The sequence below is a fragment of the Hypanus sabinus genome, chromosome 10 (assembly GCF_030144855.1).
Source record: "Hypanus sabinus isolate sHypSab1 chromosome 10, sHypSab1.hap1, whole genome shotgun sequence".
NCBI classification, from domain to species: domain Eukaryota; kingdom Metazoa; phylum Chordata; class Chondrichthyes; order Myliobatiformes; family Dasyatidae; genus Hypanus; species Hypanus sabinus.
Window position 1 is genome coordinate 110,557,776 of NC_082715.1, and position 27,015 is coordinate 110,584,790.

Here is a 27,015-nt window from a genome sequence, read left to right on the forward strand (position 1 = left end):
AGGGAAGCAGACCAAAGGAAATTATAGGCCAGGTAGCCTGAACTCAGTGGTTGGGAAGATGTTAAGGGTGAAGTTTCAGAGTATTTGACAGCTCATTGTAAAATAGGCCAAAGATAGAAAGGTTTCCTTAAGGGAAAATCTTTCCTGACATATCTGATGGAATTCCTTGAGAAAATAAGAAGCGGAAAAGATAATCAGTGGATGTTGTGTACTTGGAATTTCAGAAAGCCTTTTTCTAGGTGCTGCTCATGAAGCTGCTTAACAAGTTAAGAGCCCATGGTATTACAGGAAAGGTACTAACATGGTTAAAGCATTGGCTCATTGTCAGGAGGCAAAGAGTGGGAATAAAGTGAGCCTTTTCTGATTGGCTTTCGGTGACTAGTGGTGATCTGCAGGGTTTGGTGTTGGAACTGCTTCATTTTACATAGTATATCAATGATTGGGATGGTGGAATTGATGGCTTTGTGGCCAAGTTTGTGGATGTTACCAAGACAGGTGGAAAAGCAGGTTGTGTTGAGGAAGCAGTGAGGCTGCAGAAGGGCTTAGACAGATTAGGAGAAGTGGCAGATGGAATACAGTGTCAGGAAGTGCACTTTGATAGAGGAATAGAAGTAAGGACTATTTTTTTTAAATGGTGAAAAATCTCAAAAAGCCGAGGGGCAAAGCGACTTGGGAGTCCTCGTGCAGCATTCTTTAAAGGTTAATTTGCAGATTGATATGGTGGTGAGGGAGGTAAATGCAATGCTAGCATTTATTTTGAGAAGACTAGAATATAAAAACAAAGATGTAATGCTGAGGCTTTTTAAGGCACTGATGAGGCTTCACTTGAAACATCGTGAGCAGTTTTAGGCCCCTTATCTAAGAAAGTATATGCTGACATCGGAGAGGGTTCAAAGATGGCTCGTGAAAATTATACCACGAATGATTATGTGGAACATTTGATGGCTCTGGACCTGTACTTGCTGGAATTTAGAGGAATGAGGTGGGATCTTGTTGAAGCCTATTGAATGTTGAAAGGCTTAGATAGAGTGAATGTAGTGAGGATGTTTCCTATAGTGGATGAATCTAGGATCAGAGGGCACAGCCTCAGAATACAAGGACATCCATTTAGAATGGGGATGAAGGGGAATTTCTTTAGCCAGAGGGTGGTGAATCTGTGGAATTTGTTGCCACAGGCAACTGTAGAGGCCAGGTCATTGGACGTAGTTAATGCAGGGGTTGATAGGTTATCAATAATTCAGATTATGAAAGGTAATGGGGAGAAGGCAGGAGACTGGGTTTGAGAGGGAAATGGATCAGCCATGATCAATTGGCAGAGCAGATTCAATGGGTTGAATGGCTTAATTCCACTCCTATGTCTTATGGCCTACTAGCAGAGTAGCCACAGGAAACTCATGCAGTCACATGGAGAATATGCAAATTCAGACAGGCAGCATAAGAGGTCAGAATCAATGCTCTGTTACTTCAGATGGGCAGCAGCAATTGGGATATTTTTCGTCAGTAATATTAAACTTGAATCTGCTTTTATTAAGTTCTTATTACCAAAGTTAGTTATTAATGCAAACAATAACAGTGATATTTTGTTTGTGTTTTTCCAGGAGTTATTGGAAATGGATATTTTCAGTCTTCAAGAAACTTCACCCCTGAAATTTGTACAGTGATAACAAAACTTGTAGCCACTAGCAGGATCCTCTGGCAGTGGACAAAGGTACTGAAGCTGTTATAGATAGCTAGTTTAAAAAGATAGAGAATATTATGGGCATGATCAAATAAAATTTCGTGTCAAACATACTACCTACAGGAGTAAAATAAATTACAGCAACTTACAATTGAAATGCAAAAGCATATCGAGCATTTCAGTTTATTCTGCATTCTATTATTATATGAGCAAAGTTCAAATTAAATTTATTATTGCAACTTTCTCACCAGTCTCGTACACAAACTCGGCTTGTTTGCTAACTCTGCTAACAGCTGCATGACTCATCGGTGAGAAGACCACCTTTCAGAATCAGAATCAGGTTTATTATCTCCGGCATGTGTCGTGAAATTTGTTAACTTAGCAGCAGCAGTTCAATACTATACATAATATAGAAGAAAATAATAATAAATAAATAAATTGGTAAATTAATTTCAGTGTATGTATATTGAACAAATTATAAATCATGGCAAAACAGAAATAATATATATTTAAAAAGCAATATACATCCAGGGTCAGTATGATTTAGGGTTCAACTGGACAGGAGAAATTTGTGATGTTCCAATTAAGGAACATTGACTGTAGCAAATGCTGTGTAAATACTGCTCCATGCAAAGTTATGGTTCACCAGAAAATTAAGATTGTACACCAGTATAAAATTACAATTTACCAAATTTTCAAATTTACTGAACAGCTACAGAAAAAGAAAAGAAAATTAGAAGGGCCCATTATAGTTAAACCAGTCAAAATGTGCACATAATGTTGGAGCTCATTTCTGAAACTACCCCTCATGATCAGGCTCTTGAACAAAAGGGGATAGCTACACTCATTTGAGGGCTCTGTTATATTGTTACTTCATGCTTGTTATTTATTTGAAACCCCTTTTTACTGAGCGCATCTGGAAATGCTGCTCCGTAGCCACTTGCTCACAGCCACTGGACTCCACGGCAAGAATCTGACCTTGCTTGGGCTTCATACATCTAGGGTGTGTACGACTTTTTCCTGCCAAACCCTGGTTTGTGTTAATGCTGTGCCCATTACTGCCTCCTGCATTTGCCTTATGGCAAGAAATAACTGATTGTACATTGCATACAATTATAAAGAAATATATTTAAGAATGTTAACTTAAGAAACCAGTTATTAAAGGAAAGAAAGAAAAAGACAAAAGGGGCCCATTATACTTAAACATGTACGGTGAAGCTGAAATCTTCCAGAAGCTATTGTTTTTGATGTATACACTGCATCTTCCGAATATCGCTCGAAATCCATCCAAACAGGCTCTCCCACAGAAATATTTGTCCTTCTTCCTTGAAGACACTCATCTGTACAAAGAACGTTGTACAACAGGGAAGGCATCCTCAGTCATCTTCCCTCCTGGCTTTTCCCAACTCCCACCAGCAAAGACCTCAACCTACACCAGTGTCCCTCATAAAAACTCTCCGCCCAGCATTCTCCAAAACCTTCTCCCAGTTCCACCATCTTGATAGGCTGACACCACATTCGGAAGTTGGTCAACAAGGCCCCTTACCTCAGCTCAAACCCAAACAGGCTGAAAGCAGAACAGACTGCTCTTACAGAACTCCTAAATGAAATGCGTGCAGCATAGCAGTAAAAATCCTAACCAGGGTGTTACCTATTTATATCTGCATTTGCAGTTTGTTTATGGTTCCTGATGTTTGCAGTTTACAATTTCTGTTGGATAGATTTGCTAAGTTTGCCACTGAAAAAGAATCTCAGCGTTGTATATGGTGACATGTATGTAGTCTGATTATAAATTTTACTTGGAACTTTTGAACTTTGGAGTAATCAGGTGTATCTCCCTACTCATGCGCTGGACCCAAGGTCTGCATAAAGCCCATCACAGTCCAAATTTCCTTCAATGACCATCTTGAACAAACTGGTTCTCTCAGGAATATTGGCCCTTCCTCCTTGGAACAACATTGGACAACACAGCTCCTTATCTTTATCTGAAGCCAAAACACACTTACTGGCAGAGAACACAGCTTTTACAGAAACCTGCTAACTAAAAATACTTCACAGCATAGAAGTAGGAATCTTACCCAGGGCATTGCATTATAAAAGTACTTGTATGTCATCATATTCTACCCTGAGATCCATTTTCTTGCAAGCATTCACAGTAGGTACAAAGAAACACATTGGAATAAATGAAAAGCTATACTCAAAGCTGGACAACCAATGTGCAAAAGAAGACAACTGCAAGTACAAAATAATAACTAACTAACTTAACTGGATAATATTGAGAACGAGAGTTTAAAGTCCTTGAAAGTGAGTCCATAGGTTGTGGAATCACTTCAGTGAGTGAAGTTATCCATGCTAGTTCAGGAGCCTGATGGTTGAAGGTTAATAACTGTCCTTGATGCTGGTGGTATGGAACCTATAGTTCTTGTACCGCTTTCCTAATAGCAGCAGCGAGAAGCAAGCAGGGCCTGGATAGTGGGGATTCTTGATGTTGGGTGCTAATTTCTTGTGGCAATAGTGGCAAAGGCTTTTCCAGTGAAGTACTGGGCTGTGAAAATCCTACTTTTTCTAGGATTTTCCATTCAAGGGCGTTGGTGTTTCCATACCAGGCCATGATGCAACCAGTCAGGATACTCTCCGCTGTGCATCTGTAGAAGTTTGTTGGAGTTTTAGATGGCATGCCAAATCTGCCTAAGCTTCCCGGAAAGTAATGGTGTTTATGTGCTGGTCCAAGACAGATCCTCTGAAATGATAACAACAAGTAATTTAAAGTTACTGGCCCTCTCCATCTCTGATTCCCTGATGAGGACTGGCTCATGGACCTGTGATTTCCTCCTCCTGTCATCAATAATCAGCTCTTAGGTTTTGCTGACATTGAGTGAGAGGTTGTTATTGTGGCACCATCCAACCAGATTTTCAATCTCCCTCCTATGTGAAAATTTGAGCCCATCCTTGATTCGCCCAACAACCCTGGTGTTATCAGCATACATAAATATACTGTACTTAGCCTCACAGTGATATCAAGTGAACAGAGCAGGTGGCTAAGCACACTGCCTTGTGATTCACTTGTGCTGGAGATGATTGTGGAGGAGATGGTGTTGCCAATTCAAAAAGAATTTACACTTTTTTAACCTTAAAAAGTGATTTGTTTTTCTTAGGTGAAAATGCTGCCCACTCCAGCTAAATTTCATTACATCTTTAATCTGAGGGACCTGTCTCGCATCTGGCAGGGAATGCTGACCATAAAGTCCAGTGAATGCCCTGATCTAGAGACACTGCTGGCATTATTCAAACATGAATGTACTAGGGTTATTGCTGACAGGTAAGTACATTGTAAACGAAGATAATTTTAATAAACGATTGTTTCTATTAGGGTGGATAATTTTGATCATAGTTTAAATGGATTGGAATTTACTTTGTCTCAAAACTCTCAGAAGTCTACAAATAATTGCAAAATATTTGGTAAGTTTATCCTAACCAGAGTTAATGATCATCAACCTTTATACCTTTATTTATTTGTTTTTATTTTAAAAATTTATTTTATTTGGAGATACAGCATGGAACAGGCTCTTCTGGCCCAACAAACCACATAGCCCAGGAGGAAAGGGATGTTGGCTCACAAATAGAGAAAGCTTGGAGACAGTGCGAAAGGGAGGATAGGCAGGTCTTAGGGAAGGGATATGCTCAGAATGATGGTTTGAGATGTGTCTATTTTAATGCGAGGAGTATTATGAATAAAGCGGATGAACTTAAAGCATGGATCAACACTTGGAGCTATAATGTTGTGGAGACTTGGATGGTGCAGGGGCAGGAATGGCTACATCAAGTGCCAGGCTTTAGATGTTTCAGAAAGGACAGGGAGGGAGGTAAAAGAGGTGGGGCTTTTGGAAAGCTTCAAGTTAGATAAGTCACTGGGACTGGATGGGATATATCCCAGGCTACTGTGGGAAACAAAGGAGGAGATTTCTGAGCCTTTGGCAATGACCTTTGCATCATCAATGAGGATGTGAGAGGTTACAGAGGAATGGAGGGTTGTGGATGTTGTTCCCTTATTTAAGAAAGGGAGTAGGGATAACCCTAGAAATTATAGACCAGTGAGTCTTACTTCAGTGGTTTGTAAGTTGATGGAGAATATCCTGAGAGGCAGGATTTATGAGATTTGGAGAGGTATAATATGATTAGGAATAGTCAGCATGGCTTTGTCAAGGGCAGGTCATGCTTTACGAATTTCTTGAGGATGTGACCAAACACATTGATGAAGGTAGAGATGTATATGGATTTTAGCAAGACATTTGATAAGGTATCTCATGCAAGGCTTATTGAGAAAGTAAGTTGGTATGGGATCCAAGGGGTCATTGCTTTGTGGATCCAGAATTGGCTTGCCCACAGAAGGTCATATTCTGCATGGAGGCCAGTGACCAGTAGTGTCCCTCAGGGATCTGTTCTGGGACCCCTACTCTTTGTGAAATGACCTGGATGAGGAAGTGGGGGGATGGGTTAACAAATTTGTTGATGACAGAAAGGTTGGGGGTGTTGTGGATAGTGTGGAGAGCTGTCAGAGGTTACAGCAGGGCATTCATAGGATGCAAAACTGGGCTGAGGGGTGGCAGATGGAGTTCAACCTAGATAAGTGTGAGGTGGTTCAATTTGGTAGGTCAAATATGATGGCAGAATGTCACATTTATGGCAAGACTCTCAGCAGTGTGGAGGATGAGAGGGATCTTGGGCTTTGAGTCTGTAGGATGCTCAAAGCTGCTGCGCGGGTTGACCCTGTGATTACCAAGGCATATGGTGCATTGGCCTTCATCAATCGTGGGATTGAGTTTAAGAGCCAAGAGGTAATGTTGCAGCTATATAGGACCCTGTTCAGACCCCACTTGGAGTACTGTACTCAATTCTGATCGCCTAACTACGGGAAGGATGTGGAAACCATAGAAAGGGTGCAGAGGAGATTTACAAGGATGTTGCCTGGATTGGGGAGCATGCCTTATGAGAATAGGGTGAGTAAACTCGGCCTTTTCTCCTTCGAGTGACGGAGGATGAGAGGTGACCTGATAGAGGTGTATAAGATGATGAGAGGCATTGATCGTGTAGATAGTCAGAAGCTTTTCCCCAGGACTGAAATGGCTAGCATGAGAGGGCACAGTTTTAGTGTGCATGGAAGTAGGTACAGAGGAGACGTCAGGGCTAAGTTTTTTTACACAGAGAGTGGTGAGTGCACGGAATGGGCTGCCAGCGGTGGTGGTGGAGGCAGAAACAACAGGGTCTTTTAAGAGACTCCTGGATGGATGCATGGAGCTTTGAAAAATAGAGAGTTATGGGTAAACCTAGATAGTTCTAAGGTAAGGACATGTTTAGCGCAGATTTGTGGGCTGAAGGGCCTGTATTGTGATGTAGGTTTTCTATGATTCTGTAAAAACTGTAACTAACCACCTCCAAAAATCAAAGTCTACCATTTATAAATACATAAAATCATAAGAAATAGAACTATCAGAAGGTCATACAATTGCTAAGTCTGCATCACCATTCAGTAAGATCATGGTTGATCCTGTGTCTCAGCTCTACTGTGCTGCTCATGTCTTCTATTCCCTAATGTCCATAGAGGATTGTTCAGCCTCAAATATATACATTCTCATATGAGATATAGAATACCAAAGATTTTCAAACCGTTGCATAAAATAATTTCTTATTCAGTTTTACATGCTAACCACTCTTTGTCCTAAGAGATCATCACTGACTTCACAATTTATAAATAACCAGTGTGAAGGAGGGAAAATTGAATAGATTCTTCTTAAATTCACTGATGTCTTCAACATTGAAGAGAATCATAAACAAAGGGAACTAGCTGCAAAATAATGTCTGAGATGCAGTGAAATTGCTTCTGTCAAAGGGTAGGGAATTTTTGTCTCAGAGGGTGGTCGAGGCCAGGCTATCAAATATGTTTAAGGTATAGCTGGTTAAGTATTTGAAGGATAGAGGAATTAAGGGTAATGTGGAACTGCCACACAGGAGCTGGAGGCCACAAGCATATTGAATAGCTGATCAAGATGACAGGGACTGGTGGTTGATCCCTTGATCCCTGTTCCTATTCTCTTTTGTCTGTTTCTTTGGCCTTTACCATGATAGACAGTGTGGAGATGAAACACAGGGAAGAGTTTATCCCTGAAATTTGGGGGGGTGGGGGGTGGAGCAGGGGGGAATTTGGTTTTCAGTAAGCAGCCCTTTCCATTCAGCTGTTTTTGTTTGTATATGCACACTTCACAAAAAATGTGAAAGCTATGGAGAAAAGAGTTACCTAAATGGGTGCTGAGTTGAAGGTCTTTAGCCTCAAGCTTAAGTTGGAGAAGTTATGATTTTTCACCTTAGAACAAAATAAACCCACAGATGTGGAAATGTGGGGGAAAAAAAGAAAATTCTAGAAAGAGTCAGCAGCTCAGATAGCATCTGTGAAAAGACAAATGATTGATGTTTTGGATAAAATATCCTTTATTAGAATTGGTAAGGAAAGAATAAAAGTTTATATCAATCTTTGGAGAATGGGATTTTGATAGGATAAAAGAGATATAGTATACTTGACAGGCTAAGGACAGCGTTGCACTGTTGAATAGCTGTAAACATAGCCAAGGGATTGATAGATGAATAGATGCTGTTAGGGAGGGACAATATGATCTTTTTGTTTGTAAAACTTAAAAAATAAGGGCATTTAAAGAGTAAGAACACAGACAAAGGGAATGTAAGGGCAGTACACGGGAGGAAATCAGCAGATCAGGCAATGTCTATGGAATGAAATGGACAGTGGCTGATGCTATCTCATAAATGAATGTAAAATGCTTTTTGCTGTGTTGTCTGCTCAAGCAATAACTAGAATATTTATTTATTTCAGAGATACAGCACAGAACAGACCCTTTTGGTCCAGCACCCACCTATTTAACCCTAGCCTAAACATGGGACAATTTACAATGGCCAATTATCCTACTAACTGGTACATCTTTGGATTGTGGGGGGAAGCCCACTCACTCACAGGAAAGGCATACAAACTTCTCACAGAAGGTGTTGGAATTAAACTCCATCCTCCAATGCTCCAAGCTCTAATAGCATTACACTAACTGCAATGTTACCAGTGCCCACGTGAATATATTTTTAAACTTGTGTTAACTAAAATTATACACCCCTAAAAGGATATACATAAAGTTTTATGACTAATATATGTTGCTTCATCCTCAATAGTCATACAATGAATAACAATTAATATTGCTTTTATCTTATCCTAGGTTTATAAGTGAAGAGGATAAACTGTGGTTTGAAAATGCAATAACCCAGTGTTTTGAAAACCATCTTGGAAAAGATTTGTCAGAAAAGCTTCACAAAGAGCCATACTTCGTTGATTTTCTTCGTGACATGCCAGAGCCAACTGGTGACGAACCTGAAGATTATGTATTTGTTGTTCCAAAAGTCTATGAACTGGTACATTATAGAATTGTCAGCTTTAAAGTGGTTTTGTTTCTTCTACTACTGAGTACTTATAAGGATGAGAATTTCAATTTTCATAAATATCATATCCTCTTACCTTCCTTAACCACATCTCTTTTTATCATTTTCTCTCAGAACTGCAATTTTTTTGTTGAATCTATTTACACAAACTGACAATGAATTTAGAATACAGAATTATCAGAAGTGCAAATACAAATTTCCTGAACCCAAGTTTAATTCCTTAGATGTCCTGACTATTACTTCAGTCAGGATAAACAATGAGAACTTCAGTAAGTCCTACCCATAACCTTGAAGTGGAAGGCCAAAGATTGACCAGAATTTGACCAACCTATTTAATAATTTATGGGCATTTACCATGCTATCTTCACATGCCCACTTCTATCTCTAGGATTACAGGAGCTTTGGAAAAGAGCAGAGGAATGATGCTAATTGATTTGTTCCACTATGAATCTGGCACAAACTTGGTGAGCTGAATGGCCCCCTCCTGTGGTATTTCAATTAGAGTCAAAGTCATAGAACACCATAGCACAGAAACCAGATTCTTTGGCCCATCTAGTCAATGCATAGTACCACAAACCTGATCCTAGACCATATCTCTCCATACCCCTCCCATCCATTTACCAATCCAAATTTCTCTAAAATGTTGAAATCAACCTCAAGTTCACCACTTCTGCTGGCAGCTCATTCCACACTTTCACTACCCTCTGAGTGAAGAAGTTCCCCCTCATGTTCCCCTTAAGAGTATCAACATTCACCTTAACCCGTGACCTTTAGTTCTGCTCTCACCCAACCTCAGTGGAAAAGCCTGCTTGCATTTATCAAATCTATATTCCACATAATATTGAATACCTCAATCAAATCTCCCCTCATTCTGCTATGCTCTAGGGAATAAAGTCTTCACCTAGTCAGCCTTTTCACTTAACTCAAGTTCTGACAACATCCTTGTAAATTTTCTGTACACTCTTTCAATCTTGCTATTATCTTTCCTGTAGGTAGTTAACCAGAACTGCACACACTGCTCCATATAAGGCCTCAATGTTTTGTGCAACTTCAATATATCATTCCAGCTCCTGTTCTCAATACATGGATTTATGAAGGCCAGTGTGCCAAAAGTTTGCTACTTGTGAAGACACTTTCAAGGTTCTGTATTCCTAGATCCCTCTGTTCTACCATTCTCCTCAGTGCCCCACTGCTCACCTTGTAAGGCCTACTTTGGTTTGTCCTCTCAAAGTGCAATCTTACACTTATCTGCATTAAATACAATGATTCCAGGAACCTTCATCTTAGAAGTGGACCTCTTTCCCATGTTTAGAAATCTTGATCAGCCTTGGTCCTCCCTGTGTTTGTTTGAGCCAAGTTGTTGATAGATTCCCATACTCCCATGTTCCTAAAGTTCAGCTGTTCCATAATTTGTAATTTAGTTATACAATTAAACATTTTCAAAGAAAGTGGGGTGAGATGTGGGGGCTTATTAGCCATTCCACCTTAAAATAGAATATTAATGCTTAATCTTGATCCAGGCAAAACATTGCCTGTGTCCTTCCTGGGAATTGTTTTTTTTTAATCCCAGGTAACTCATATGGATAGGATACAGAAACAGAGATTTGCACACTTTTCTTTCTCTTTTAATCATTGTATATATTCTGATGAATGGCAACGGAAAATTAGATATCTGCATTTTATTACCTTGTTGTGCAAAATTATTATTTCATTTTCAAAGATCAAGCAGTATGATGAGTAAGTTTAGGTTATTTAGGAAGTAGGAGTCATACTAGTTCTGTGATAAATATCATGTCATTATCTTTATACATTTAGCTTTGATTTTCTAACGCTTACAACTGAATATGTTTCAGGTGCCAAACTTTGAATTCCTGACTGAAAGATTACAGTTTTATCAGGCACAACATAATGAAGGTGTCCGATCAGGATATCTTGATCTAGTCTTCTTCAAAGATGCAATGCTGCACCTGATGAAAGTGAGATATGAAAATTCTAATAATGATCTAAAATCACAGCCTCCTTCTAAAATACATTGCAAAAGAGATTTTATTTTAATATGGAAGGCTTATTAGTTGGACTGCAGCTAAATCAATAGGCCTTTTAGTTCAGTACGTGTCAAGTAGGTTAAGACCATTCAAGGTTAGGACTTCTCCACAAACCTGATCCTGTAAACTAAATAATGTATTTATTGAGCAAACACGAGGAAATCTGCAGATGGTGGAAATTCAAACAACACACACAAAATGCTGGTGGAACACAGTAGGCCAGGCAGTATCTATAGGGAGAAGCGCTGTCAACGTTTCGGGCCAAGACCATTCATCAGGACTAATTGAAAGGAAAGATAGTAAGAGATTTGAAAGTAGGAGGGGGAAGGGGAAATGCAAAATGATAGGAGAAGACTGGAGGGGGTGGGAACACATTTTAATTTCACGTCCCATTCCCATTCTGATACGTCTATCCATGGCCTCCTCTACTGTCAAGATGAAGCCACATTTAGGTTGGAGGGTCAACACCTTATATACTGGCTGGGTAGCCTCCAACCTGATGGCATGAACATTGACTTCTCTAACTTACGTTAATGCCCCTCCCCTTACCCCATCCCTGATATATTTAGTTGTTTGTTTTTTTCTCTCTGCCCATCACCCTGCCTGTTCTCCATCTCCCTCTGGTGCTCCCCTCCCCCTTTCTTTCTCCCAAGGCCTCCTGTCCCATAGAAACATAGATACATAGAAAATAGGTGCAGGAGTAGGCCATTGGGCCCTTTGAGCCTGCACCGCCATTCAGTATGATCATGGCTGATCATCCAACTCAGAACCCTGTACTTGCTTTCTCTCCATATCCCCTGATCCCTTTAGCCACAAGGGCCATATCTAACTTCCTCTTAAATATAGCCAATGAACCGGCCTCAACTGTTTCCTGTGCAGAGAATTCCACAGATTCACCACTCTCTGTGTGAAGAAGTTTTTCCTCATCTCGGTCGTAAAAGGCTTCCCCTTTATCCTTAAACTGTGACCCCTCGTTCTGGACTTCCCCAACATCAGAAACAATCTTCCTGCATCTAGCCTGTCCAATCCCTTTAGAATTCTATATGTTTCAATAAGATCCCCCCTTCAATCTTCTAAATTCCAGTGAGTATAAGCCTAGTCGATCCAGTCTTTCTTCATATGAAAGTCCTGCCATCCCAGGAATCAATCTGGTGATCCTTTCCCTTCTTCAGCTCTGTATCACTTTTGCCAATCATCTTTTTAGCTCTTAATTTCATTCTACCCCCTCCAGTCTTCTCCTATCATTTTGCATTCCCCCCCCCTCCTACTTTCAAATCTCTTAGTATCTTTCCTTTTAGTTAGTCCTGACGAAGGGTCTCGGCCCGACAGTGCTTCTCCCTATAGATGCTGCCTGGCCTGCTTTGTTCCACCAGCATTTTGTGTGTATTGAATGTATTTATTGATCCTGTTTACTGAATCCTGTATCATATCAAGGGTATGGTAGTATGGTGGCCAAATTATTGATGCCATGTCCATAGACCTAGACTGCTGATCTGGAATCTGTCTGTGACAGCCAGGGAAATTCAAATTAATCAATTGAATAGATTTAGAATAATCTTCATATACAAGTGTCCATGTAGTCAAATTCACCATAAAAATGTGATTCACTATTGACTTTCATGAAGAAAATATGGCATCATACCAAGATTGGCCTGTCTATTATCTCAAGTTCAGAGATGGCGTTTGAGCAGTGTCTAGAAGGAGATGTTACTTCTGCTCCACACTGATTGTGGTCTTCCATTGAGGAAGTCAAGGATCTAGTTGCAGAGGAATGTACAGAAACCCAGATTTTGGAGCATGTTGATTAGAAATGAGGGTATGATTTTGTTGAATACTGTGCTGTAATCAATATACAGCAGCCTGATGTAGGTATTGCTGTTGTCCAGGTGGTCCAAGGCCAAATGGAGGGCCAGTGAATTTGCGTCTGCTATGGCATATTGTGATGATAGAAAAGTTACAGTGAGTCCATGTCTGCACTTGGGCAGGAGCTGATTCTAGACGTGACCAACCTCTCGAAGTGCTTCATTAAAGCAGATGTGAGTGCAAAGTGGGTGATTTGTTGAGGACCCTCACCCTGCTCTTCTTGGGCACTGGTATGATCGTTACCCTCTTGAAGCAGGTGAAAACTTCCAACTGCAGCAGAGAGAGACTGAAGGTGTCCTTGAACACTCTTGCCAGTTGGTTGGCACAGGTTTTCAGTGCCCTACCAAGTACATCATCAGGGATTGAAACCTTGTGAAAGTTCACCCTCTTGAAAGATGTTCCCGAGTCATCCTCCAAGACAGAGATCACAGGGTCACCAAATGCTGCAGGGGTTTACACAGGTGTAATTTTATTCTCCCTTTCAAAGCCTGCAAAAAAGGTGTTGTGCTCATCTGCGAATGAAGCATCGCTTTGTTGGAAATATTGGCCTGCATTCCCTGCCAGTGCTGATATACATTCAATTCTGTCTCTAACTTCAATCGGAATTGCTTTTTTGCTTTTACAATAGACTTCTATAGTTCATAGTTGGACGACTTGTATAGGTCTGGATCATTGGTCTTGAATGCCACAGATCTAGCCCACAGCAGTTTATGAATATCCTACTTCATCCACGACTTTTGGTTTAGGTTTGTCCAGTATGTTCTCAAAGACACATACTCCTCCACACAGGTCTTGATGAAGTCAGTGACAAATGTGGCATATACATTCAGATTCAAAGACGATTCCCTGAGTCTTGTCAAGTCCACCGACTCAAAGCAGTCCTGTAAGCATTCCTCCGTCTCCCTTGACCATATCTCCTTGGTTCTCACCACTGGTGTTGCAGTCTTTAGTCTCTGCATATACACTGGGAGTAGAAGTCCAGCCAGGTGATCGGACTTTACAAGGTGTAGGTGTGGAGCATGCTTGATGGTGTCATAACAAGGGCTTTGGCTTCTCTGGCTCCACAGGTGATATTTTGGTGGTAGTTGTTCAGAAACGTTTTCAAGTTTTTCTGGATGAAATTCCCTGTGATGATAGAGAAGGCAGCAGGGTGTGCTGTTTGGTGACTGCTGATCATGGTGCTCAGCTCCTTCAGTGGCTGCCTGACAGCACTCCCGGAATGGTAGGAGAGCATTCCCTTGGCAGATAAAGTGGATGACAATTTCTGTGAAATTGGCTTTGATACTTTGCTTTTGTGCTGCAATGACAGTGATCAGCCTTGGTTGTTTACACTGTGTCTTTGACAGAGAAAAGTCTTTCTTACCTCTAAAACTGCAAAAAAATTATTTTACAGATATCTCGTATAATTCGAACAGATTGTGGAAATGCTTTGCTGGTTGGAGTTGGTGGTTCTGGAAAACAAAGCTTAACAAAGTTGGCATCCTTCATTGCTGGATATAAAATCTTTCAGATCACTTTATCAAGGTATATGCAACAAATTGCAGCATTTTATGATAGAAAGCAACATTCACAGACTAAATTAGATCAATCTTCTTGCAAAGTCATGAAATGGGCAATGGTCCACTCCATAAGCATTCTGTACTTAATTTCTTTCACAGTTTTGGAAGTATTCCTAAAAAAGATCAAGCAAAGATTATTCTTAGTTCAGATACAATCCATCCTGTTGCTTGCTTTACTACATTGGATCCCAGCTAAACAATTGTTAATATTTTCCCTCTTAGCTTGTATCACCACCACTTATATTATTTAGTTTCTCTTGGTTTTGACTCGATCATGGATATTGCCTTTGCACTCTCCTCCTCCTTTCTCTGCAAATTAATACTATATGGTTACTAATCTTTGTTAGATATGAAAACAGCAGTGAGGAACTCTTCCAGCAGTTACCTTGGGCCTTGGTGAGAGTATGCCTAGAGTGTTGGGTACAGTTTGTTCACTTACCTTAGGAAAGATGTACTTAGCAAAGAGGAAGAACAGCAAAGATTTACTGTACGGGTTCCACAGATGGAACTTCTGGTGTACAAGGAGAGATTGAATAGAATCCCCAGATTCCATCTAAATCTCCTGCCCCTTATCTTAAACCTATGCCCTCTTGATATATGTAGATATCTTTGCTAAGCAGTAAGATATTCATTATCTACCTTATATAAGTTCTTATAATTTTTATACCTGATCAAATGCCCCTCTCGGTTATTTTATCTAAAGATCATAAGACATAGGAGCATAATTAGGCCATTTGGCCCACCTAGTCTGCTCCACCACTTAATAATGGCTGTTTTATTATTCTTCTCAACCCTGTTCTCCTGCCTTCTCTCCATTAACCTTTGACGCTCTTACTAATCAAGAAACCATCAGCCTCTGCTTTGAATATACCCAATGACTGGGCCTCCATAGCTGTCTGTGGCAATGAATCCACAGATTTACCACCCTCTGACTAATGACATTCCTTCTCATCTGTGTTCCAAAGAAACATCCTTCTATACTGAGGCTGTACCCTCTGGTCCTAGACTCCTCCACAAAGGAAACATCCTTTCCACATCCACTCAATCTAGGCCTTTCAATATTAAACAGGTTTCAGTGAGATCCCCCCTCATTCTTCTAAACTCCAACCTATATCTACTATTCATCAGTATAATTCTGTAGCCAAATACCATCACCATCAATTTTTGATTCACATTTGAATTTACTAACCATATCGATTACATTTCTATCCTGAGTGTTAATGCAAATAACAAGCAAAAAGGGTCCCAGCATTGATCCATGTGGTGCACCACTGGTCACACACTTCCAGTCACAAAAGCAGCCTTCATCATCACCCTCTGCCTTGTATCACCAAGTTGATTTTAGGTTCATTTTGTCAGATTGCCCTGAATGGGCTCTTACTTTTCATACAGGTCTCCAATGTGAAAATTATTTAAGTTAATGTAGACAATATCAGAGGATATCTAAATGAAGCTGAGGAAAATTCAATACGTGGTTACCAATTAAAATAATGTTTGTATTTGTTGTAAATTGGGTAGCATAATTGAGTTTAACTTGAGTTTATTTGGTAAATTAAGGTTATACCAAGGATTGTGTGATTATTCAGATGGTTGTTATTAATATATCAGTCTGAGTAACAGGTGGCAAAGATTTATCCTCTTTCTTCAGTTTGACTTGAAATATTAACTCAGTCTCTCTCCCAATAGGTGCCGCTCAACCTTTCCAGTATTTTCAGAATTTTATGTGCCAGATATCAGTATTTTAGGACGTGAGCTCTGTAGCCTCTTTTTAACTTGTTTTTGTTTCCCTCGGTTCCAATCATTTTTCCCGCTTTCTACATTACAGAGGCTGCAGCAGTTCACTTGAATAGTATTAAAAGTATATTCTCAAATGCGGTATATTCTCAGTTGTTGCACCTGAAATGAGTATTGGATCCTGCACTGAATACCTTCCATTACCAGTCTACCTTTGAGCTGCTAATCCAGTCACTCCTTAGATTGTGTTCAAAGTGCTGCTCAAATACTGTAAGCATTGCTACTGTTGCTATATTATGTATATTTCATTGTCTTTCAGAGCATACAATGCTGGCAACCTAATGGATGACTTGAAGATACTGTACAGAACAGCTGGGGCAGAAGGGAAGGGCATCACTTTCATATTCACTGATAATGAAATCAAAGAAGAGTCATTTCTTGAATATCTAAATAATGTGCTCTCTTCAGGAGAGGTATGTAGTTTTTAAAATATTTGTAGTAAGAATATACAAGATAGGTCCATGTAAAGGACACAGAGCCCCTCCCGTCTGCCCTGCCATGTAATATGATCTGTCTATCTCGCAGCTCCCCCGTTTCATTATTCTACATCAATGTTCACTTTCAGCTCCTCTTTATAATTCTACATCAATGTTCACACTCAGCTCCTCTTCTATAGTTGTCCATCAATCTTCACATTCAGCTCCTCCTCTTTGTAATACTACATCGATCTTCACTTTCAGCTCCTCCTCTTTGTAATTCTACATCAATCTTCACTTTCAGTTCCTCCTCTTTGTAATTCTACATCAATCTTCACTTTCAGTTCCTCCTCTTTGTAATTCTACATCAATCCTCACTTTCAGCTCCTCCTCTTTGTAATACTACATCAATCTTCACATTCAGCTCCTCCTCTTTGTAATACTACATCGATCTTCACATTCAGCTCCTCCTCTTTGTAATACTACATCAATCTTCACATTCAGCTCCTCCTCTTTGTAATACTACATCGATCTTCACATTCAGCTCCTCCTCTTTGTAATTCTACGTCAATGTTCACACTCAGCTCCTCCTCTTTGTAATTCTACATCAATCTTCACTTTCAGCTCCTCCTCTTTGTAATTCTACATCAATCTTCACTTTCAGCTCCTCCTCTTCTGTAATTCTACATCAATCTTCACTTTCAGCTCCTCCTCTTTGTAATTCTACATCAATCTTCACTTTCAGTTCCTCCTCTTTGTAATTCTACATCAATCTCCACTTTCAGTTCCTCCTCTTTATAATTCTACATCAATCTTCACTTTCAGTTCCTCCTCTTTGTAATTCTACATCAATCTTCACATTCAGCTCCTCCTCTTTGTAATTCTACATCAATCTTCACATTCAGCTCCTCCTCTTTGTAATTCTACATCAATCTTCACTTTCAGTTCCTCCTCTTTGTAATTCTACATCAATCTTCACATTCAGCTCCTCCTCTTTGTAATTCTACATCAATCTTCAATTTCAGCTCCTCCTCTTTGTAATTCTACATCAATGTTCACTTTCAGCTCCTCCTCTTCTGTAATTCTACATCAATCTTCACTTTCAGCCCCTCCTCTTTGTAATTCTACATCAATCTTCACATTCAGCCCCTCCTCTTTGAAATTCTACATCAATATTCACTTTCAGTTCCTCCTCTTTGTAATTCTACATCAATCTTCAATTTCAGCTCCTCCTCTGTAATTCAACATCAATCTTCACTTTTAGCTCCTAATCTTTGTAACTCTACATCAATCATCACACTCAGCTCCTCCTCTTTGTAATTCTACATTAATCTTCACTTTCAGCTCCTCCTCTTTGTAATTCTACATTAACCTTCACTTTCAGCTCCTCCTCTTTGTAATTCTACATCAATGTTCACACTCAGCTCCTCCTCTTTGTAATTCTACATCAATCTTCAGTTCCAGCAACTCCTCTTCTGTAATTCTACATCAATGTTCACACTCAGCTCCTTCTCTTTGTAATTCTACATTAATCTTCACTTTCAGATCCTCCTCTTCTGTAATTCTACATCAATCTTCACTTTTAGCTCCTCCTCTTTGTAATTCTACATCAATCTTCACTTTCAGGTCCTCCTCTTTGTAATTCTACATCAATATTCACTTTCAGTTCCTCCGCTTTGTAATTCTACATCAATCTTCACATTCAGCCCCTCCTCTTTGAAATTCTACATCAATCTTCACTTTCAGCCCCTCCTCTTTGTAATTCTACATTAATCTTCACATTCAGCCCCTCCTCTTTGAAATTCTACATCAATATTCACTTTCAGTTCCTCCACTTTGTAATTCTACATCAATCTTCAATTTCAGCTCCTCCTCTTTGTAATTCTACATCGATCTTCACATTCAGCCCCTCCTCTTTGAAATTCTACATCAATATTCACTTTCAGTTCCTCCTCTTTGTAATTCTACATCAATCTTCAATTTCAGCTCCTCCTCTTCTGTAATTCTACGTCAGTGTTCACACTCAGCTCCTCCTCTTCTGCAATTCTACATCAGTCTTCACATTCAGCTTCTCCTCTTTGAAATTCTACATCAATATTCACATTCAGTTCCTCCTCTTTGTAATTCTACATCAATCTTCACATTCAGTTCCTCCTCTTTGTAATTCTACATCAATCTTCAATTTCAGCTCCTCCTCTTTGTAATTCTACAGCAATCTTCAATTTCAGCTCCTCCTCTTTGTAATTCTACGTCAATCTTCACATTCAGCTCCTCCTCTTTGAAATTCTACATCAATATTCACTTTCACTTCCTCCTCTTTGTAATTCTACATCAATCTTCAATTTCAGCTCCTCCTGTTTGAAATTCTACATCAATATTCACTTTCAGTTCCTCCTCTTTGTAATTCTACATCAATCTTCAATTTCAGCTCCTCCTCTTTGTAATTCTACATCAATCTTCACACTCAGCACCTCCTCTTTGTAATTCTACCTCAATCTTCACTTTCAGTTCCTCCTCTGTGTAATTCTACATGAATGTTCACATTCAGCTCCACCTCTTCTGTAACTCTACATCAATCTTCACTTTCAGTTCCTCCTCTTTGTAATTCTACGTCAATGTTCACACTCAGCTCCACCTCTTCTGTAATTCTACATGAATGTTCACACTCAGCTCCCCCTCTTTGTAATTCTACATCAATTTTCACTTTCAGCCCCTCCTCTTTGTAATTCTACATCAATGTTCGCACTCAGCTCCGTCTCTTTGTAATTCTACATCAATCTTCACACTCAGCTCCTCCTCTTTGTAATTCTACATCAGTGTTTACACTCAGCTCCTCCTCTTTGTAATGCTACTTCAATCTTCGCTTTCAGTTCCTCCTCTTTGTAATTCTACATCAATCTTCAATTTCAGCTCCTCCTCTTTGTAATTCTACATCAATCTTCACATTCAGCTCCTCCTCTTTGTAATTCTACATCAATCTTCACATTCAGCCCCTCCTCTTTGAAATTCTACATCAATATTCACTTTCAGTTCCTCCTCTTTGTAATTCTACATCAATCTTCAATTTCAGCTCCTCCTCTTTGTAATTCTACATCAATCTTCACATTCAGCCCCTCCTCTTTGAAATTCTACATCAATATTCACTTTCAGTTTCTCCTCTTTGTAATTCTACATCAATCTTCAATTTCAGCTCCTCCTCTTTGTAATTCTACATCAATCTTCAATTTCAGCTCCTCCTCTTTGTAATTCTACATCAATCTTCAATTTCAGCTCCTCCTCTTCTGTAATTCTACGTCAATGTTCACACTCAGCTGCTCCTCTTCTGCAATTCTACATCAGTCTTCACATTCAGCCTCTCCTCTTTGAAATTCTACATCAATATTCACTTTCAGTTCCTCCTCTTTGTAATTCTACATCAATCTTCAATTTCAGCTCCTCCTCTGTAATTCTACATCAATCTTCACTTTCAGCCCCTCCTCTTTGTAATTCTACATTAATCTTCACTTTCAGCTCCTCCTCTTCTGTAATTCTACATCAATCTTCACATTCAGTTCCCCCTCTTTGTAATTCTACATCAATCTTCCCTTTCAGTTCCTCCTCTTTGTAATTCTACATCAATCTTCAATTTCAGCTCCTCCTCTTTGTAATTCTACATCAATCTTCACATTCAGCTCCTCCTCTTTGTAATTCTACATCAATCTTCACATTCAGCCCCTCCTCTTTGACATTCTACATCAATATTCACTTTCGGTTCCTCCTCTTTGTAATTCTACATCAATCTTCAATTTCAGCTCCTCCTCTTTGTAATTCTACATCAATCTTCAATTTCAGCTCCTCCTCTTTGTAATTCTACATCAACCTTCACTTTCAGTTCCTCCTCTTCTGTAATTCTACATCAATCTTCACATTCAGCCCCTCCTCTTTGAAATTCTACATCAATATTCACTTTCAGTTCCTCCTCTTTATAATTCTACATCAATCTTCAATTTCAGCTTGTCTTTGTAATTCTACATCAATCTTCACACTCAGATAATCCCCTTTGTAATTCTACATCAATCTTCACTTTCAGCTTGTCTTTGTAATTCTACATCAATCTTCACACTCAGCTAATCCCCTTTGTAACTCTACATCAATCTTCACACTCAGCTCCTCCTCTTTGTAATTCTACATCAATCTTCACTTTCAGCTCCTCCTCTTTGTAATTCTACATGAATGTTCACACTCAGCTCCACCTCTTCTGTAATTGTACATCACTCTTCACATTCAGCTCCTCCTCTTTGTAATTCTACATCAATCTTCACTTTCAGCTCCTCTTTGTAACTCTACATCAATCTTCACTTTCAGTTCCTCCTCTTTGTAATTCTATGTCAATGTTCACACTCAGCTCCACCTTTTCTGTAATTCTACATGAATGTTCACACACAGCTCCACCTCTTCTGTAATTCTACATCAATATTCACTTTGTTCCTCCTCTGTGTAATTCGACATCAATCTTCACTTTCAGCTCCTCCTCTTCAGTAATTCTTCGTCAATCTTCACTTTCAGCTCCTCCTCTTTGTAATTCTACATCAGTGTTTACACTCAGCTCCTCCTCTTTGTAATTCTACGTCAATCTTCACACTCAGCTCCTCCTCTTTGTAATTCTACATCATTCTTCACACTCGGCTCCTCTTCTTTGTAACTCTACATCAGTGTTTACACTCAGCTCCTCCTCTTTGTAATTCGACTTCAATCGTCTCTTTCAGTTCCTCCTCTTTGTAATTCTACATCAATCTTCACTTTCAGCTCCTCCTCTTTGTAATTCTACATCAATGTTCACTTTCAGCTCCTCCTCTTCTGTAATTCTACATCAATCTTCACTTTCAGATCCTCCTCTTCTGTAATTCTACATCAATCTTCACTTTTAGCTCCTCCTCTTTGTAATTCTACATCAATCTTCACTTTCAGGTCCTCCTCTTTGTAATTCTACATCAATATTCACTTTCAGTTCCTCCGCTTTGTAATTCTACATTAATCTTCACATTCAGCCCCTCCTCTTTGAAATTCTACATCAATCTTCACTTTCAGCCCCTCCTCTTTGTAATTCTACATTAATCTTCACATTCAGCCCCTCCTCTTTGAAATTCTACATCAATATTCACTTTCAGTTCCTCCACTTTGTAATTCTACATCAATCTTCAATTTCAGCTCCTCCTCTTTGTAATTCTACATCGATCTTCACATTCAGCCCCTCCTCTTTGAAATTCTACATCAATATTCACTTTCAGTTCCTCCTCTTTGTAATTCTACATCAATCTTCAATTTCAGCTCCTCCTCTTCTGTAATTCTACGTCAGTGTTCACACTCAGCTCCTCCTCTTCTGCAATTCTACATCAGTCTTCACATTCAGCTTCTCCTCTTTGAAATTCTACATCAATATTCACATTCAGTTCCTCCTCTTTGTAATTCTACATCAATCTTCACATTCAGTTCCTCCTCTTTGTAATTCTACATCAATCTTCAATTTCAGCTCCTCCTCTTTGTAATTCTACAGCAATCTTCAATTTCAGCTCCTCCTCTTTGTAATTCTACGTCAATCTTCACATTCAGCTCCTCCTCTTTGAAATTCTACATCAATATTCACTTTCACTTCCTCCTCTTTGTAATTCTACATCAATCTTCAATTTCAGCTCCTCCTCTTTGTAATTCTACATCAATCTTCACATTCAGCCCCTCCTGTTTGAAATTCTACATCAATATTCACTTTCAGTTCCTCCTCTTTGTAATTCTACATCAATCTTCAATTTCAGCTCCTCCTCTTTGTAATTCTACATCAATCTTCACACTCAGCACCTCCTCTTTGTAATTCTACATCAATCTTCACTTTCAGTTCCTCCTCTGTGTAATTCTACATGAATGTTCACATTCAGCTCCACCTCTTCTGTAACTCTACATCAATCTTCACTTTCAGTTCCTCCTCTTTGTAATTCTACGTCAATGTTCACACTCAGCTCCACCTCTTCTGTAATTCTACATGAATGTTCACACTCAGCTCCCCCTCTTTGTAATTCTACATCAATTTTCACTTTCAGCCCCTCCTCTTTGTAATTCTACATCAATGTTCGCACTCAGCTCCGTCTCTTTGTAATTCTACATCAATCTTCACACTCAGCTCTTCCTCTTTGTAATTCTACATCAATCTTCACACTCAGATCTTCCTCTTTGTAATGCTACTTCAATCTTCGCTTTCAGTTCCTCCTCTTTGTAATTCTACATCAATCTTCAATTTCAGCTCCTCCTCTTTGTAATTCTACATCAATCTTCACATTCAGCTCCTCCTCTTTGTAATTCTACATCAATCTTCACATTCAGCCCCTCCTCTTTGAAATTCTACATCAATATTCACTTTCAGTTCCTCCTCTTTGTAATTCTACATCAATCTTCAATTTCAGCTCCTCCTCTTTGTAATTCTACATCAATCTTCACATTCAGCCCCTCCTCTTTGAAATTCTACATCAATATTCACTTTCAGTTCCTCCTCTTTGTAATTCTACATCAATCTTCAATTTCAGCTCCTCCTCTTTGTAATTCTACATCAATCTTCAATTTCAGCTCCTCCTCTTTGTAATTCTACATCAATCTTCAATTTCAGCTCCTCCTCTTCTGTAATTCTACGTCAATGTTCACACTCAGCTCCTCCTCTTCTGCAATTCTACATCAGTCTTCACACTCAGATCTTCCTCTTTGTAATGCTACTTCAATCTTCGCTTTCAGTTCCTCCTCTTTGTAATTCTACATCAATCTTCAATTTCAGCTCCTCCTCTTTGTAATTCTACATCAATCTTCACATTCAGCTCCTCCTCTTTGTAATTCTACATCAATCTTCACATTCAGCCCCTCCTCTTTGAAATTCTACATCAATATTCACTTTCAGTTCCTCCTCTTTGTAATTCTACATCAATCTTCAATTTCAGCTCCTCCTCTTTGTAATTCTACATCAATCTTCACATTCAGCCCCTCCTCTTTGAAATTCGACATCAATATTCACTTTCAGTTCCTCCACTTTGTAATTCTACATCAATCTTCAATTTCAGCTCCTCCTCTTTGTAATTCTACATCAATCTTCAATTTCAGCTCCTCCTCTTTGTAATTCTACATCAACCTTCACTTTCAGTTCCTCCTCTTTGAAATTCTACATCAATATTCACTTTCAGTTCCTCCTCTTTATAATTCTACATCAATCTTCAATTTCAGCTCCTCCTCTTTGTAATTCTACATCAATCTTCACATTCAGCCCCTCCTCTTTGAAATTCTACATCAATATTCACTTTCAGTTCCTCCTCTTTGTAATTCTACATCAATCTTCAATTTCAGCTCCTCCTCTTTGTAATTCTACATCAATCTTCAATTTCAGCTCCTCCTCTTTGTAATTCTACATCAATCTTCACACTCAGCACCTCCTCTTTGTAATTCTACATCAATCTTCACTTTCAGTTCCTCCTCTGTGTAATTCTACATGAATGTTCACATTCAGCTCCACCTCTTCTGTAACTCTACATCAATCTTCACTTTCAGTTCCTCCTCTTTGTAATTCTACGTCAATGTTCACACTCAGCTCCACCTCTTCTGTAATTCTACATGAATGTTCACACTCAGCTCCTCCTCTTTGTAATTCTACATCAATCTTCACACTCAGCTCTTCCTCTTTGTAATGCTACTTCAATCTTCCCTTTCAGTTCCTCCTCTTTGTAATTCTACATCAATCTTCAATTTCAGCTCCTCCTCTTTGTAATTCTACATCAATCTTCACACTCAGCACCTCCTCTTTGTAATTCTACATCAATCTTCACTTTCAGTTCCTCCTCTGTGTAATTCTACATGAATGTTCACATTCAGCTCCACCTCTTCTGTAACTCTACATCAATCTTCACTTTCAGTTCCTCCTCTTTGTAATTCTACGTCAATGTTCACACTCAGCTCCACCTCTTCTGTAATTCTACATGAATGTTCACACTCAGCTCCACCTCTTCTGTAATTCTACATGAATGTTCACACTCAGCTCCCCCTCTTTGTAATTCTACATCAATCTTCACTTTCAGCCCCTCCTCTTTGTAATTCTACATCAATGTTCGCACTCAGCTCCGTCTCTTTGTAATTCTACATCAATCTTCACACTCAGCTCCTCCTCTTTGTAATTCTACATCAATCTTCAATTTCAGCTCCTCCTCTTTGTAATTCTACATCAATCTTCAATTTCAGCTCCTCCTCTTCTGTAATTCTACGTCAATATTCACACTCAGCTCCTCCTCTTCTGCAATTCTACATCAGTCTTCACATTCAGCCCCTCCTCTTTGTAATTCTACATCAATGTTCGCACTCAGCTCCGTCTCTTTGTAATTCTACATCAATCTTCACACTCAGCTCCTCCTCTTTGTAATTCTACATCAATCTTCACACTCAGATCTTCCTCTTTGTAATGCTACTTCAATCTTCACTTTCAGTTCCTCCTCTTTGTAATTCTACATCAATCTTCAATTTAAGCTCCTCCTCTTTGTAATTCTACATCAATCTTCACATTCAGCTCCTCCTCTTTGTAATTCTACATCAATCTCCACATTCAGCCCCTCCTCTTTGAAATTCTACATCAATATTCACTTTCAGTTCCTCCTCTTTGTAATTCTACATCAATCTTCAATTTCAGCTCCTCCTCTTTGTAATTCTACATCAATCTTCACATTCAGCCCCTCCTCTTTGAAATTCTACATCAATATTTACTTTCAGTTCCTCCTCTTTGTAATTCTACATCAATCTTCAAGGTCAGCTCCTCCTCTTTGTAATTCTACATCAATCTTCAATTTCAGCTCCTCCTCTTTGTAATTCTACATCAATCTTCAATTTCAGCTCCTCCTCTTCTGTAATTCTACGTCAATGTTCACACTCAGCTCCTCCTCTTCTGCAATTCTACATCAGTCTTCACATTCAGCCTCTCCTCTTTGAAATTCTACATCAATATTCACTTTCAGTTCCTCCTCTTTGTAATTCTACATCAATCTTCAATTTCAGCTCCTCCTCTGTAATTCTACATCAATCTTCACTTTCAGCCCCTCCTCTTTGTAATTCTACATCAATCTTCACATTCAGCCCCTCCTCTTTGAAATTCTACATCAATATTCACTTTCAGTTCCTCCACTTTGTAATTCTACATCAATCTTCAATTTCAGCTCCTCCTCTTTGTAATTCTACATCAATCTTCACATTCAGTTCCCCCTCTTTGTAATTCTACATCAATCTTCCCTTTCAGTTCCTCCTCTTTGTAATTCTACATCAATCTTCAATTTCAGCTCCTCCTCTTTGTAATTCTACATCAATCTTCACATTCAGCTCCTCCTCTTTGTAATTCTACATCAATCTTCACGTTCAGCCCCTCCTCTTTGACATTCTACATCAATATTCACTTTCGGTTCCTCCTCTTTGTAATTCTACATCAATCTTCAATTTCAGCTCCTCCTCTTTGTAATTCTACATCAATCTTCAATTTCAGCTCCTCCTCTTTGTAATTCTACAGCAATCTTCAATTTCAGCTCCTCCTCTTTGTAATTCTACATCAATCTTCACATTCAGCTCCTCCTCTTTGAAATTCTACATCAATATTCACTTTCAGTTCCTCCTCTTTGTAATTCTACATCAATCTTCAATTTCAGCTCCTCCTCTTTGTAATTCTACATCAATCTTCAATTTCAGTTCCTCCTCTTCTGTAATTCTACATCAATCTTCACATTCAGCCCCTCCTCTTTGAAATTCTACATCAATATTCACTTTCAGTTCCTCCTCTTTGTAATTCTACATCAATCTTCAATTTCAGCTCCTCCTCTTTGTAATTCTACATCAATCTTCACATTCAGCCCCTCCTCTTTGAAATTCTACATCAATATTCACTTTCAGTTCCTCCTCTTTGTAATTCTACATCAATCTTCAATTTCAGCTCCTCCTCTTTGTAATTCTACATCAATCTTCACACTCAGCACCTCCTCTTTGTAATTCTACATCAATCTTCACTTTCAGTTCCTCCTCTGTGTAATTCTACATCAATATTCACTTTCAGTTCCTCCTCTTTGTAATTCTACATCAATCTTCAATTTCAGCTCCTCCTCTTTGAAATTCTACATCAATATTCACTTTCAGTTCCTCCTCTT

The 27,015-nt window shown here is 39.1% G+C and overlaps 1 protein-coding gene across 1 annotated transcript in view; it reads left to right on the forward strand.

Annotated features, from left to right (window-relative positions):
* The window catches only part of LOC132401347 (dynein axonemal heavy chain 8-like), a 674,688-nt gene that overhangs the window by 391,594 nt on the left and 256,079 nt on the right, over positions 1–27,015 (forward strand). Inside the window, exons 56-61 of the mRNA XM_059983476.1 lie at positions 1,599–1,708; positions 4,834–4,997; positions 8,947–9,139; positions 11,020–11,142; positions 14,468–14,598; positions 16,687–16,840. Of these exons, the coding sequence (XP_059839459.1) occupies positions 1,599–1,708; positions 4,834–4,997; positions 8,947–9,139; positions 11,020–11,142; positions 14,468–14,598; positions 16,687–16,840 (875 nt within the window). The remainder of the gene's footprint in view (positions 1–1,598; positions 1,709–4,833; positions 4,998–8,946; positions 9,140–11,019; positions 11,143–14,467; positions 14,599–16,686; positions 16,841–27,015) is intronic.